The sequence below is a fragment of the Pan troglodytes genome, chromosome 9, assembly GCF_028858775.2.
Source record: "Pan troglodytes isolate AG18354 chromosome 9, NHGRI_mPanTro3-v2.0_pri, whole genome shotgun sequence".
NCBI classification, from domain to species: domain Eukaryota; kingdom Metazoa; phylum Chordata; class Mammalia; order Primates; family Hominidae; genus Pan; species Pan troglodytes.
In genome coordinates, this window is record NC_072407.2 from 40,234,411 (window position 1) to 40,248,044 (window position 13,634).

At 44.9% G+C, this 13,634-nt stretch overlaps 1 protein-coding gene across 5 annotated transcripts in view; it reads left to right on the forward strand.

Moving 5' to 3' along the window:
- LDLRAD3 (low density lipoprotein receptor class A domain containing 3) overlaps window positions 1–10,245 on the forward strand; it is a 287,680-nt gene extending 277,435 nt beyond the window's left edge. For all 5 annotated transcript variants that reach the window (XM_001142392.7, XM_003312987.4, XM_009460233.5 and 2 more), the window contains 2 exons: window positions 5,198–5,543; window positions 7,273–10,245. In XM_001142392.7, coding sequence (XP_001142392.2) covers window positions 5,198–5,543; window positions 7,273–7,510 — 584 coding nt within the window. In that variant the 3' untranslated portion in view covers window positions 7,511–10,245. The remainder of the gene's footprint in view (window positions 1–5,197; window positions 5,544–7,272) is intronic.
- The last annotated feature ends 3,389 nt before the right edge of the window (window positions 10,246–13,634 follow it).

Genomic DNA, 13,634 nt, shown 5'->3' on the forward strand with positions numbered 1-13,634 from the left:
TCCCCTTATTGATATATCCTTCTGATTGTTCCATATCAGTATATGTAGAGGTTCCCTTATTAAAAAAATAGGTGCAAGATTGTATGGATACATCATAATTTATTTAGCCAGGCTGCAACTGATAAACATTTGGATTGTTTCTGATATATCTTGCTGTTATGAACCATGCTTTCATGAATGCTCATTTTGTTTGTTGGTTTTTTAGAGACAGGGTCTTGCTCTGTCACTCAGGCTGGAGCATAGTGGCACGATCATAGCTCGCTGTAGCCTCAAACTCCTGGGTTCAAGTGATCTTCCTTCTTAGCCTCCTGAGTAGCTGGGACTACAGGCGCATGCCACTACGCCCAGCTAATTTACTAAATTATTACATTTTTATTTTTTGCAGAGACAGGGTCTCCCTATGTTGCCCAGGCTGGTCTCGAGCTCCTGGGCTCAATCCATCCCCCCTACTTTCACCTCCCAAAGAGCCGGGTTTACAGATATGAGTCACCATGCCTGGCCAATCTCAAAGAATATGCACATTTTTATATTAATATATATTATTAGCTCTTTCACCACCCTGGGTTGGTACTGACTTACCCTCCCACTAGCCATGCCTGCATATATACCAGGCACGAATATACCTGTTTGCCTGAGACCTGGCCAGCAGTATATGAGCTCAAACTTCGCTTCTGCCAATCTGATAGGCGAAAAATGCTATCCGGTAGGAAATTTAATTTGCATCTGGAGGAGGGGATTTTTTTGGAAGTGAAAGAACACCAAGTCACAAGTGTCAGCTGCTTGAGTGCCTTTGCTGGTCCAGACAGCACCTCTGAGTGAATTAGTTAAAGGTACTCCTCCTCAAGACACTTGGCTGCCATCTGCTAGAAGGCTATCGTGATAACTAAACAAATATGTAATGACTTTGAGGTGAAGAGCACCCCTGGAGTTGTACAAAACACAGCCTGCTTCTCCACAGGCGGCTGTGGAGCTACTGGCAGTCTTGATAGAACAGCAGTTTCTAGGTAGTGACCAGATTGCCTGGAATTAGTACAGTAGAAGCGGCACGTACAGGACAAGAATTCAAGATGCTTGACAGTGGAGCACAAGGGCATTAGCTTGAGGGACAGCCAGAATAAATGGAAACTTCATTATCCATGGATTATGCACTTGGAACTTAGGTCCTAGGCAACTCTGATATTAGTAATTTGGCCAGCAGGCTCATTAAGCTCTTAAGAAAAGTGGGCCTAGTTAATGAATTAACACAAGATGACATTTTACACACAGCAAAAACGAGAGCAGGCACCACTGAGTTATGCAACATCATAATTTCTCAGGCAAATGTGATCGCTGCGTCTCGCCTGCCAAAGTGAAGAGACGTCTGAAGAGAGCCTGCTTTCGGAGACATAAGTGAGCCCATTAAGTTCCACAGGCATTTTATATCCCATGCATTTTAAAGGGCTCCCACTTGTATTCTTAAAACCTCACGTGTTTACACAGAAGTCAGCGTTTTAAAATCTCTGGACCGTTTGTTTTCTGTGTGACAGTTTACCCACTTTCCTCCTTTAAGAAATACATTTCACTGGCCAGGAGTGGTGACTCACGCCTGTAATCCCAACACTTTGGAAGGCAGAGATGGATAGATTACTTGAGCCCAGGAGTTCAAGACCAGCCTGGGCAACATAGGGAGACTCCGTCTTTACAAAATATGCAAACATTAGCTAGGTTGTGTGGCACACCCTTGTAGTCCCAGCCACTGAGACGGGAAGGTGGCTCAAGCCCAGGAGGTTGAAGCTGTTGAACCAAGATCGCGCTACTGCACTCCAGCTTGGGCAACAGAGTGAGACCTTGTCTCAAAAAATACATATTAAACATTAAAAAGGAATAAAAAATTAAAAAAATACATCTCACTGGAATGGAACTCAGTCTGTTCATATCTTCTCCCCAACCCCATCCCCCAGAGGTGGCTCCCCCAGCTTTCTACCCCCAGTTGCGAGAAGTTGGTGAGGATAATGGTAAGAACAGCAACACTAAAATCTAGTGTTCATTAGTGAGGGATGATGAAAAATTCTGGAGCTGGATAGTGGTGATGGATGCACTATAACATGTGTGAACGTTAATAATGTGTATGAATGTTAAGCGCCACTGAACTGTGCACTTTAAAATGGTTACAGTGGTAAATTTTATGTTATGTCTATTTTATCATTATTATATAATTATATATTATATAATTATATAATAATAATTATTATTTTGTTGTAGTGGTGGTTGTTACAAGAAAGAACTAGCATGACTGAGGCAAACCCTTGCCAGGCACTGTGCTCAGCACTTGTGTATCTGTTATACTCTACCATCTGGATAGTCCAGGGAGACACGGATACTGTTGTTTACCCAGGACCACCACCATTTCACAGACGAGGAGGGTGAGGCTTCTAAGAGTTAAGTGACTCACTTGAGCTCAAACAGCTAGAAGCAGTGGCTCCAGGATTCCCCCAAGGCTCCTAACTCTGCAGCTCTCCCTGCTAGATAATAAAATAAAGAAGTTATTTTAGTTTAAGCCAGAATTCTGAAACATACACATACACAAGCCTCCACCCAGCTTCTAATTATCTCACTGAGAACAGACAAAACTCCAGTAGAATCCTTGAATGACAGCTAATTGTCTCCAGAAAGAATCCAAAATTGCCTCCCTCCCTTAATTGTAGTGCAGCATGATTCTGTTTTTCTGCTGGGCCCCTATTTGCTTCTTTCTGTGCAATGAATCATTGAAAGAGTGACCACCAGGGACTTGGAGAATCTTTGTAGCTTTTAGTCTGTGTTTGGGTGTGGCTGGAGAGACAAATTAACACACAGAGCCGGACCTTGAAGGGGAAGGTCATCATTTGTCTCAGATTGAGATCATTTGGGGAATCAGAAAATGTTTATATCAGAAAAGAAGAGAAGTCAATGTGTTTCGCAGCTTTGTGGTTTTTTGAAGGAGAAACATCTAGATTCTAGTCCTGTTCCTCTGCCTCCTTCTTAGGTGATGTTAGACAAAATAATTCACCTCTCTGAGTCAATTTGCTTATCTGAAAAATAGCAATAACAACAGCACTCTTTTTACTAGGGCATGTGAATAAACAGATTTTTTTCCCATTGAGTGGCGGGTGTTTATTGAGTGCCTACTATATGCCAGGCACCATCCTACTCTCTGGGGATACAGCAGTGAACAAAACAGATGCACAGCTAGTGATGAGGGATGGAGTAAAGCCCTTAGCCGATGCCAGGACAGAGGACATGAGTCACCTGTAGTCGCTGCCGCTGCTGCTATTTCATGGCTACATTTTGACCCCTGTGGACCCACTGAAACCTCCTCACTGCCTCACAGGCGGAACAAGGAAAGGGTCGTGGCCACCAAGTTTACTCACTTGAGCTGCATTTAGATTATTCTTCCAGCTAGGCGATGACAGTAGGTAGTGGCAGCTCTCTGTAAAGATGAGGGGTCCCCAGCTCGGACCCCTGGTTTCCTCCGCCTGCCTGGACCTTACAGTGGTGGCCAGGTGTGTCCTGCTGACTGGGAAGCTCCTTACCTGAGTGCTTGAAGTATGGCTCCTTAGCATGTGTGGAGAGAAGGCTATTATGATAGCAACCTGCAGGGGTGGGATGTGTACCAGACCTTCACCCTGGAACTCCCGAGGAAGTGCCTGCAGATTGCCTGGCAGGTCTTATTCAGGTGATGTAGAGCAGAAGGCTGGGGCCAGGTTCTGAAGTCAGACCCCTGGACTCAACTCATGCACAGCTCCTTACCTCCAAACTGTGTGGCCTTGGTCAGGGGAACTGACTTCTCTGAGCTTCATTTTCTTCATCTTAAAAAAAAAAGGAGAATCACACCACCTACCCCATGGAGTTGTTATGAGGCAGGGAGATGTGATATAAAGCATGTACTTGGCCAGGCACAGTGGCTCACGCCTGTAATCCCAGCACTTTGGGAGGCCGAGGCAGTTGGATCACTTGAGGTCAAGAGTTCGAGACCAGCCTGGCCAACATGGTTGAAACCCCATCTCTAAAACACTAAAAGTAGCTGAGCATGGTGGCACACACCTGTAGTCCCAGCTACTTGGGAGGCTGAGGTGAGAGAATTGCTTGAACCCAGGAGGCGGAGGTTGAGTGCACCGAGATTGTGCCACTGCACTCCAGCCTGGGTGACAGAGCGAGACCCTGTCTCAAATAAGTAAATAAATAAATAAATAATGAATCATGTACTTGTATGTACCGAACACATGCACTTACAGAGCATAACGTATAGCTATGTTCAGGGGCCTGATGAGTATTGACTCATTTCAGGCTCACAGAAGCCCCAAGAACTGGGCACTATTACATCTCCATTTTGCAGCCCAGAGAGGGTAACACTTCCAAAGGGCACACAGCAAGCAAGTTTTGAGGGGCTGGGATTTGAGCCCAGGAGTTCCTGCTGTTAGCCTGGGCTGTGCTGGCTCTCCATCCCAAAAGCTCCATGTGAAGCCTGGCTTGAAATAAATGATTTGCAGGTATGAGGACCCCAGAGGTACTACCTGTGTTCCTGAGGTGTGTTATACATTTCTACTAAAGAACGGATTTCTGCTACAAGAACTCTCACTCCTGTTCCCTGGATAGCACATGATACTTTTTAAAACAACTTAATTGAGATATTATTTGCAGTACTTAAAATTTGCCCATTTTAAGTTTACAGTTCAGTGATTTTGCGGGGGGGAAATTTACCAATTTGTGCAACCATCACCATAAACCAGTTTCGGGACATTCCCGTCACCCCAACAAGATTCCTCATACCCATTGACTGTTAATCCCCATTCTCTTTCCCACTCCAGGCAACCACTAATCTACTTTCTGCCTCTGTAAAATTGCCTTTCCTGGAAGTTTTGTATATACAGAATCTTACAATATGTGATCTTTTGTGTCTGGCTTAGTTCACTGCATCATGTTTTTGAGGTCCATCCATGCAGTAGCATGTATCAGTATTTATTAACTTTTTATGGCTGAATAATATTCCTTTGGGTGGATGTACCACATTTTGTTTATCTGTTCATCGGTTGGTGGACATTTGGGCGGTTTCCACTTTTTGGCTATTGTGAATAGGGCTACTGTGAACATTCGCATGCAAGTTCTGGGGCTGATGTTGAAACACAAAGATTAGCCAAACTGGTAACCTTCTCTCTTTTCTCTCCTCTCTTGGGTTTCTCAGAACCCGGCAGCGGGCAGGTGTTTGTGACTTCAGAGAACCAGCTTGTGTATTACCCCAGCATCACCTATGCCATCATCGGCAGCTCCGTCATTTTTGTGCTGGTGGTGGCCCTGCTGGCACTGGTCTTGCACCACCAGCGGAAGCGGAACAACCTCATGACGCTGCCCGTGCACCGGCTGCAGCACCCTGTGCTGCTGTCCCGCCTGGTGGTCCTGGACCACCCCCACCACTGCAACGTCACCTACAACGTCAATAATGGCATCCAGTATGTGGCCAGCCAGGCGGAGCAGAATGCGTCGGAAGTAGGCTCCCCACCCTCCTACTCCGAGGCCTTGCTGGACCAGAGGTGTGTGCTGGATGGAAGAGATTGAGGCAGGAGAGGTCATCCATTGCGGGGAGGGGAATAGGTGCACACACTGAGGTTCCTAGGTCTTGCCAAGAGCCTGGCTTCAGCTGCTATAGGCAGTGGCAGCATCTGACATTTGCCAAGTCCTTGCAAAATTCTCTACATGTATCACCTCATTTAATCCTCTTAGCGCCTCGCTGAGGAAGGAAACTGATAGGAATGTTCCAAAACTGGATTATGGTGATAGTTGCACAAATCAGGAAATTTCCAAATTCTACAGATGAGGAAACTGAGGCTCTGGGATGTTAAATGACTTGTCTGAGGAACATACAGTTAGGATCCTGGCCTGCTCCTCCTGGGAATGTCACGCTGGTCCATGTTCTGGCCACAGACTAGCTCTGAGCCTCACCTGCTACTGCAGAGCAGTGCCCAGTACATGTGAGAGGTTTGGTTAATATCTGTCAAATGAATGGATGAATGAAGAAGTGAATGAATGAGAGAATCAGTGAGTTCCTTAACTTTGCTTGGCTTCATCTATAAAATAAAGGAGGTGGAAAGGAGCACTTTCAAGCTTTTTTAAGCAGTACCACATTGCAAATGGAATTGTACAAGAACCCCCAGTATGTATAAAGCCAGGAAGCAGAGTTCTGTAGTTGAAGCAAGTAGTGGGCCCGTTTCCTGATCAGCATCCCTCTTCCTCAAGCTCTGCCGTGTATGGCATTAGACATTTTGCAGGCCGTGTTCTGATGGTGACTGGGCTCTTCCTTGGACCCTCTTCCATGGCAGCTCTTAGATTATTTAATCTTCATTTTCCTTCCTCATAGAAGGTTAATAAAGTTTCAGAGGTCAGGGGAGAGGATGGCATTTAAGGATCTCTTTGCAAATAAATGTAAGAATTCAGGACCTTCCTCACCTAATAAAGTTCCCACTCATAACCTCTTCATTTGGACCATCCAGCATAGGGTAAGGTTAAAATTGCTGAATCTGGAAACAGAATGCGTGGGTTCAAATCCCAGCATTGCTGTTTACCAGTTATTTCTGATCCTGGGCCAGACATTGAATGTCCCTGTGCCTCAGTTTCCTCACCAGAGCAACAGGCATGAAAGTAATGCCCACCTCCCAGAATTCTTGTGAGCATTAAATAAGGTAAGGAATGTAAGGGGCATGGCAAAGTGCCTGGCTCGTGAGAAGCCTTCAGTAAATGAGAGCTAGAAAATAAAATGTCTTTTCTGTTAAATTCATTCCTTTTAAGCCCCTTCTGCCGATACAGACCGAGGTGTTGAGAGGATGTCCTGTCACCCCAGTTCGTAGCCAGGAAGAGTTGGCTTTCAATAGAAATGCCAATTCCATGTTCCCATCAGAGGCCCAGTCAAGATACCAGCCCAGCCTCTTGGCCACAGGGCTTTTGGCTGATGGAGCAGAGTGGCAATGCCAAACCACCCAGGTTGAGCCGAGGGACTTGGTGGGCGACCTCATTCTGGTTCTACCCAGAGGATGTGGTTTTGGCACCGTCCGGTCAACACGAACCAGCCAGAACACACTGGCCTTTTCTGTTCCGATGTGGTTCCTGGTCCTTGAATTAACTGTCTTTGTACTTGGAGGGAAAAATCTCATTTTGCACTGGAAACACTGTCTCAGAAATGGGCTGAAGTTGGCTTATCTTGGCCCTAATGTGTTCTCTTCTCTTCCTGTCTCCATTGCCCCTGCCCGCCTGCTGTCCCCATCACAGGCCTGCGTGGTATGACCTTCCTCCACCGCCCTACTCTTCTGACACGGAATCTCTGAACCAAGCTGACCTGCCCCCCTACCGCTCCCGGTCCGGGAGTGCCAACAGTGCCAGCTCCCAGGCAGCCAGCAGCCTCCTAAGCGTGGAAGACACCAGCCACAGCCCGGGGCAGCCTGGCCCCCAGGAGGGCACTGCTGAGCCCAGGGACTCTGAGCCCAGCCAGGGCACTGAAGAAGTATAAGTCCCAGTTATTCCAAAGTCCATATGGGTTAATCTGCTCTGACTTGTTGCCATTCTAACAATTTGTGCTCATGGGAAGCTCTTTAAGCACCTGTAAGGGTGTCTCAAGTTACAGTTTGGGATATTAACTATCTCTGCATTCCCCTCCTCCCCCAGACTTCAGAGATGTTTTTCTGGCGTCTCAGTTGACATGATCTGTTGTGCATCTTTTCTGTCAGGTCACTCTTCCCTTGGGACCCGAGATCACACCCTCATTTTTCACATTATTCTGTTTCTGTTGGAGAGACAGCATATAAAACAGTATTGAAATAGGCTGGGAGAGAGCAATGTTTCTGTACTATATTGGATGCTCAGAAGTGCAGGAGACGCTGGACCCAATTCTCTCTGCTGGGTAGTTACCTTATAGCATTTGGGGATTTGGGTTAGATGATCTAACCAGGAGGCCATCACTGGATGGTCACCCCCCAAAAAAAAATTCCATTTGAGCATCAAAACCTGCTTTGCACAATCCTATATGATGCCCCCAGTTCAGCAGAGTCAGTGGCCAAAGAAAACTTTGGACGTGAGTAACACCCTTCAGCAGTCGCAACGTTATTTTGGTTTTGTGAAGGACTCTGAAACCATCTGCCCTGTATAAATTCTGGCTTTAGAAATTTGCCCAAGAATGCTCATTCTGAGAGCTTTCCTCAGCAGCGTATATCATCAGCCTCATCCTAAAATAGGCAGGGAGCCCCTCCCATGAGTTTATCCAAGTTCTCAGCTCCTAAAATGCAGGCTGCCAAGACCCTACACCTGCCCTGGCTCTACAGCCACTTACCTGGTTTCTGGACTGTCACCCTCCCAGCTGACCTGCCCGTAGCCAAGGAATGAGGACCTAACTTGAGTTGGCCCAAAGTCTGACCTGGCTCTATGTCCCTGTGGCCCACACCCAGCCTGTCTTGCTCATTCATGCAGCCTCAACACTGGCCTCCAAAGTTCCCTTAACACTTGCAAAGTCCTTTTTACCTGTGCGTTTGGACTTGAGGACACTGGTTTCTATCACAGGTGAGAGCCATGTTCAATACCTCCAGCAAGCTCTCCTGGCTCCCTGCACTGTGCACGCTCCTCTTCCCAAGGTCCCAATACCAGCACCTCTAGTTAGAGTTAGGGTCAGGGTCAGGCCTCTCCCAACATCCCAGTAGTTTCTCCTCTGAGACACATGGGCAAGAGACAATTTGGAGTCAAGATTTTCCATTTGGATCTATTTTAAATCTTTTAGAAATGCATTTGAAACAGTGTGTTTGTTTTTTCCCTTCTAGTTAAGGGACTATTTATATATGTATAGGAAAGCTGTCTCTTTTTTTGTTTTTCCTTTAACAAGGTCCAAAGAAAGATGCAAAAGGAGATCACACCCTTGCCCCGCTGAGCCCCGTGATAACAAGTCACTCCAGACTAACCTGTGTGCCAGACATTTGTGCATTGTTGCACTTTGAGGTTATTATTTATCAAGTTCTTGAAGGAAGCAGAAAGAGGGACTCCTCTCTCCCTCCGTGTATAGTCTCTATGTTTGTGCTAGTTTTTCTTTTTTTTCTCTGTGTCCAGTCAGCCACAGGGCCCGCCTCCCTGCAGGAATAAGGGGTAAAACGTTAGGTGTTGTTTGGCAAGAAACCACACTGACTGATGAGGGGTAAAATGGAACCAGGTAGAGCCACTCCGGGCAGCTGTCACCCATTCAGAACTTCTTTCCGCAGCTGAAGAAATGTTCAGTAACCTGTTTGACGCTAATTAAAACAGAGCCTGCAGGAAGTGGGGCTAAAGTGGCATTCAGTGATCCTGTTCTGTAGACTTTTCTTTCTTTTTTTAACCAAATCCAAAGGATGTTACAGAAAAGCTAGCCACTGGTATTTTGTTTTGTTTAAAAAAAAAAAAAAGAAAGAAAGAAAAACGGAAAGGAACCTAGCTGCCTGTATCTTTCATTTTTAAAATAGCACTTGAGTTATTTTCTGAGTAATCCAATAAAGAACTTTTGATGACAGCCAGAATGTGTTAGAACTCTGGCTGAACATTTCATCTCCTGTGAGTCAGAAGGGCTTTATTTCTCCCTTTGATGGGGCCCCTTCTTCTTTCTGGTGCTCTGGAAGTTGTTTAGAGGAAAGAATTCTAATTTTAATTAATTGCGCAGTGAGTTAATCTCACTCGCTTTTCTGCTTCCAGGCATCTTAGGAAAAACAAATGGTTTTAGTAGATAAGGGATGCCTACTAATGTTTTTTTTAAACAAACAGGGACATTTTTATTATAGATTTGATTTTTTTAATGAATGTTTTTAAAAATATATAAATAGGACACCAAAGCGGCAGGGTTTTTTTGGGGGGGAGGGGGTTTGTTTTCCAACTCAAGATGGCACATTAGTGGCCAGCAATATTTTTTAACTCATTCCAACCAGGAAGCTTTTTTATACATTGCCTAAATCTACGCCAACCAGAAAATAGTCTCATCTCTTTTTTTCTCAAATGAGATCAGTGTTTTATTTTAGCATTAAATTAGTTACACTGTGATGACTGGCCTATTACCTGACTCAGCTCCCTCTACCTTGAAATTGACATTTTTAAAAAATGCAACTAAGTGGTTAATAGTGTGTGATGCTCAAAGTTAATGTAAACTGGAAAGGTTGTGTGTCGTTGCTTTTTGTGTTTTGGTTAGGCTTGGTTTTGTTTTTTAATTTTTATACTTTCTAATAAATTTGCAGTTTCATTCTTTCTGTTTGTGCAAATGGTCCTTGACCCACTCATTTCCCTTATAGCAATATAAACAGTGGACAGTCACTTCTGTCATAGCTTTTGCAATGAATTTATGCCATAATAAAATGAGAAAAAGGAAGAATATGTTGGTGGGACCTCAAAATGTGATGGATGCTTCAGGATTCTGCAGCTGATATGATTGGAATACAGAGGCAAAGTTGTGGACACCAGTTAATGTAATGGGCCCTGGGAAATCATATTGGAAGATGGGTGTTTCTGCCTTTGCTACAGCATTGTTCAAGGGAAAAGGACAAGTGGCTGTGATAACTGTAACAGATTCTGACCACATATTCAGGAGCACACTATAGCTCTTGCATAGGTGGGCTAGTAATTAGTTTCAAAACACAAATGGCTCAGATTGTCCCCATCAATGATGGGAACATCTTTATGCTTTTTTAAGTCTAGTTTTGGAGCCACATGTTGGCCAGTGCAGCAGGGACATCTGCCTGGGAAGGAAGTTAGGATGCCCCATAGGTCACCAGCACCACCATCATGAACAGGGACAGTAACTCCAGCCCTGGCCGAAATGAAATCCACATGGAAATCCAAATGCAAGACCCACAGTACCAAGATTTGGATCATGTATTGATCCCAGATTCCTCAAATGAAGACTGGGCTGTCAGGCATGTGTATCCCAAATATATGCTATGTCATGCCCTGCCCCAAGTGATGTAGAGTAGACTTTCCCAAGCCCCAAAGATTTGTCAAGTTACTCATTTCATCATCCCTCGAGGTACCTTATGAATACCTTTTTTTTTCTTTTTTTTGAGATGAAGTCTCGCTCTGTCGCCCAGGCTGGAGTGCAGTGGCTTGATCTCGGCTCACTGCAAGCTCCACCTCCCGGGTTCACGCCATTCTTCTGCCTCAGCTTCCCGAGTAGCTGGGACTACAGGCACCCACCACCACGCCCGGCTAATTTTTTTTTTTTTTGCATTTTTAGTAGAGGCAGGATTTCACCGTGTTAGCCAGGATGGTCTTGACCTGACCTCGTGATCCGCCCACCTCGGCCTCCCAAAGTGCTGGGATTACAGGCGTGAGCTGCCACGCCCAGCCATGAATACCATTTTTATGGATGCCAAGATGAGCATTTTTTATGGATGCTAGTGCTTTGCAATGATTGTAAAATACTCAGCTAGAGCAGGGGTTGATAAACTTTCTCTAAAGGGCCAGACAATAAATATTTTTGGCTTGTGGCCATGTGGTTTCTGTAGCAACTGCAAAAGCAGCCATAGACAATACAAAATTGAATGGATGTGGCTGTGTTCCAAGAAAACTATTTACAAAAACAGGCTACTGGTGGGATTTGACCTGTGGGCTGTGGTTTGTCAGTAATCTAAAGGATCACTTCCACATTGGGTTCATAGATGTAAAGCTAAGGACACTGAAGAGAAGAAACAGTTGTGTTAATGGCTTGGAGTACTAGAACCCTTGAAATGACACCAATCTCAAAAAATTAAAAATAGGCCGGGTGCGGTGGCTCATGCCTGTAATCGCAGCACTTTGGGAGGCCAAGGTGGGCGGATCACGAGGCCAGGAGATTGAGACCTTCCTGGCTAACATGGTGAAACCCCATCTCTACTAAAAATACAAAAAGAAAAAGAAAAATTAGCCGAGCGTGGTGGTGGGCACCTGTAGTCCCAGCTACTTGGGAGGCTGAGGCAGGAGAATGGCATGAACCTGGGAGGCAGAGCTTGCAGTGAGCCAAGATCGAGCCACTGCACTCTAGCCTGGGTGACAGAGCGAGACTCCATCTCAAAAAAGAAAAAAAATTAAAAATAGAAAAACTCATGAAGCAGACAATTCAAGGCCCCTATTAGTTATCTTCCAAAATAAGAAGATACAGGATTAAGCTGAAGAGAGGCTTTCTTAATGAAATCCTAAATATTTGGGTTCAATATAGCAATCCTAGGGAAAAAAAAAAAAAAAAAAACTACTCTTACTAGGAGTTCTTCAAGGTCATGAACTCACACAGCAATCTGTCTTTTTTTTTTTTTTTTTTTTTGAGACAGAGTCTCACTCTGTTGCCCAGGCTGGAGTGCAGTGGCACAATCTCGGCTCACTGCAACCTCTGTCTCCCAGGTTCAAGTGATTCTCCTGCCTCAGCCTCCCAAGTAGCTGAGATAATAGGCGTGTACCACCACACCTAGCTAATTTTTTGTATTTTTAGTAGAGACGGGATTACACTGTGTTAGCCAGGACGGTCTCGATCTCCTGACCTCATGATCCACCCGCCTCAGCCTCCCAAAGTGCTGGGATTACAGGAATCTGTCTTTTAGAGAAGGTCCATGGGAGTGAGTGACGTGGTATGTCCATTTTCTACATTGAGCTTGCAACCCACAGGCAAAGCAGTAGATTCTAAGAGTGAATTGAATGAGAAAGAGATTCAGGTGGCTGCGGTGGAAGTGTATGAGTGTACATAACTATGCACCCAGTGAGACCCTTAGGGAAAAGGTCAGTGAGAAAATATACTGACTCCCTTGACATCCTACAGCTAAACAAGTTCATAGGACATTAATTAGAACTCCTAGTTGTAAGTAATAGAAATCTGACTCATACATGATTAATTGCATTAAATTTTAGAAGATATATTGTCTAAAGCAACCAAGTCCAAGATTATGAAACTTTTGGGTTCAAGCAGACCTGGATCCAGCTGCTCAACAGCCTTCATTAGGAATTTGTTCCTCCCTTGCCAGTTTCTCAGCCCTGCTTGCTCATGGAAAAGAGAGTCCAGAAAACCCAGGTTCACAGTCTCAGGAGAGGCACTCTCTCCTAGCATCTATAGAAACCTTTAAACGGACTCACGATTGGTTGTTCTTGGTCATGTGACCACTACTATGAGTGGGTCTCAGTCCCTTGATTGACAGCCCCACCTGAATTACATGAAGTGGGAAAGGGAAAATTCCCATATGGAAAGAGTCTGGTAGTAGACCAAATACCAATATATCTGCTGTAAACCCTCACCAAAGAATGGGACTCACAACTGGCTGGTACAATTTGTAATATACATAAGAAAATAGCAGACAACTACAAGCTTCAGACAACGTAACCATGGGCATTATATGGTCTGAAAGAAACAGAGGCAACGTTGCAGTGAAAATTTCAGGAGACTCAACAGCCTTTCCTTAAACCTATGAGGCAAGGTTAGTTTCAAGTTGGGGTTGGATCATATATACTTTTGTGAGACGGTCATGAATAAGCTGTGTAGGAGGAATTCTACCCTAAAGATACCCCAAATATCTCTTGGGCTCAGAACTGTCTCCCAACCACTGAAATGGGGCAATTATCCTGCCAAGAGTTTCCCCATCCTTCACAGTATTTTTAAGCTGATGGATCAGAAATATATTCCC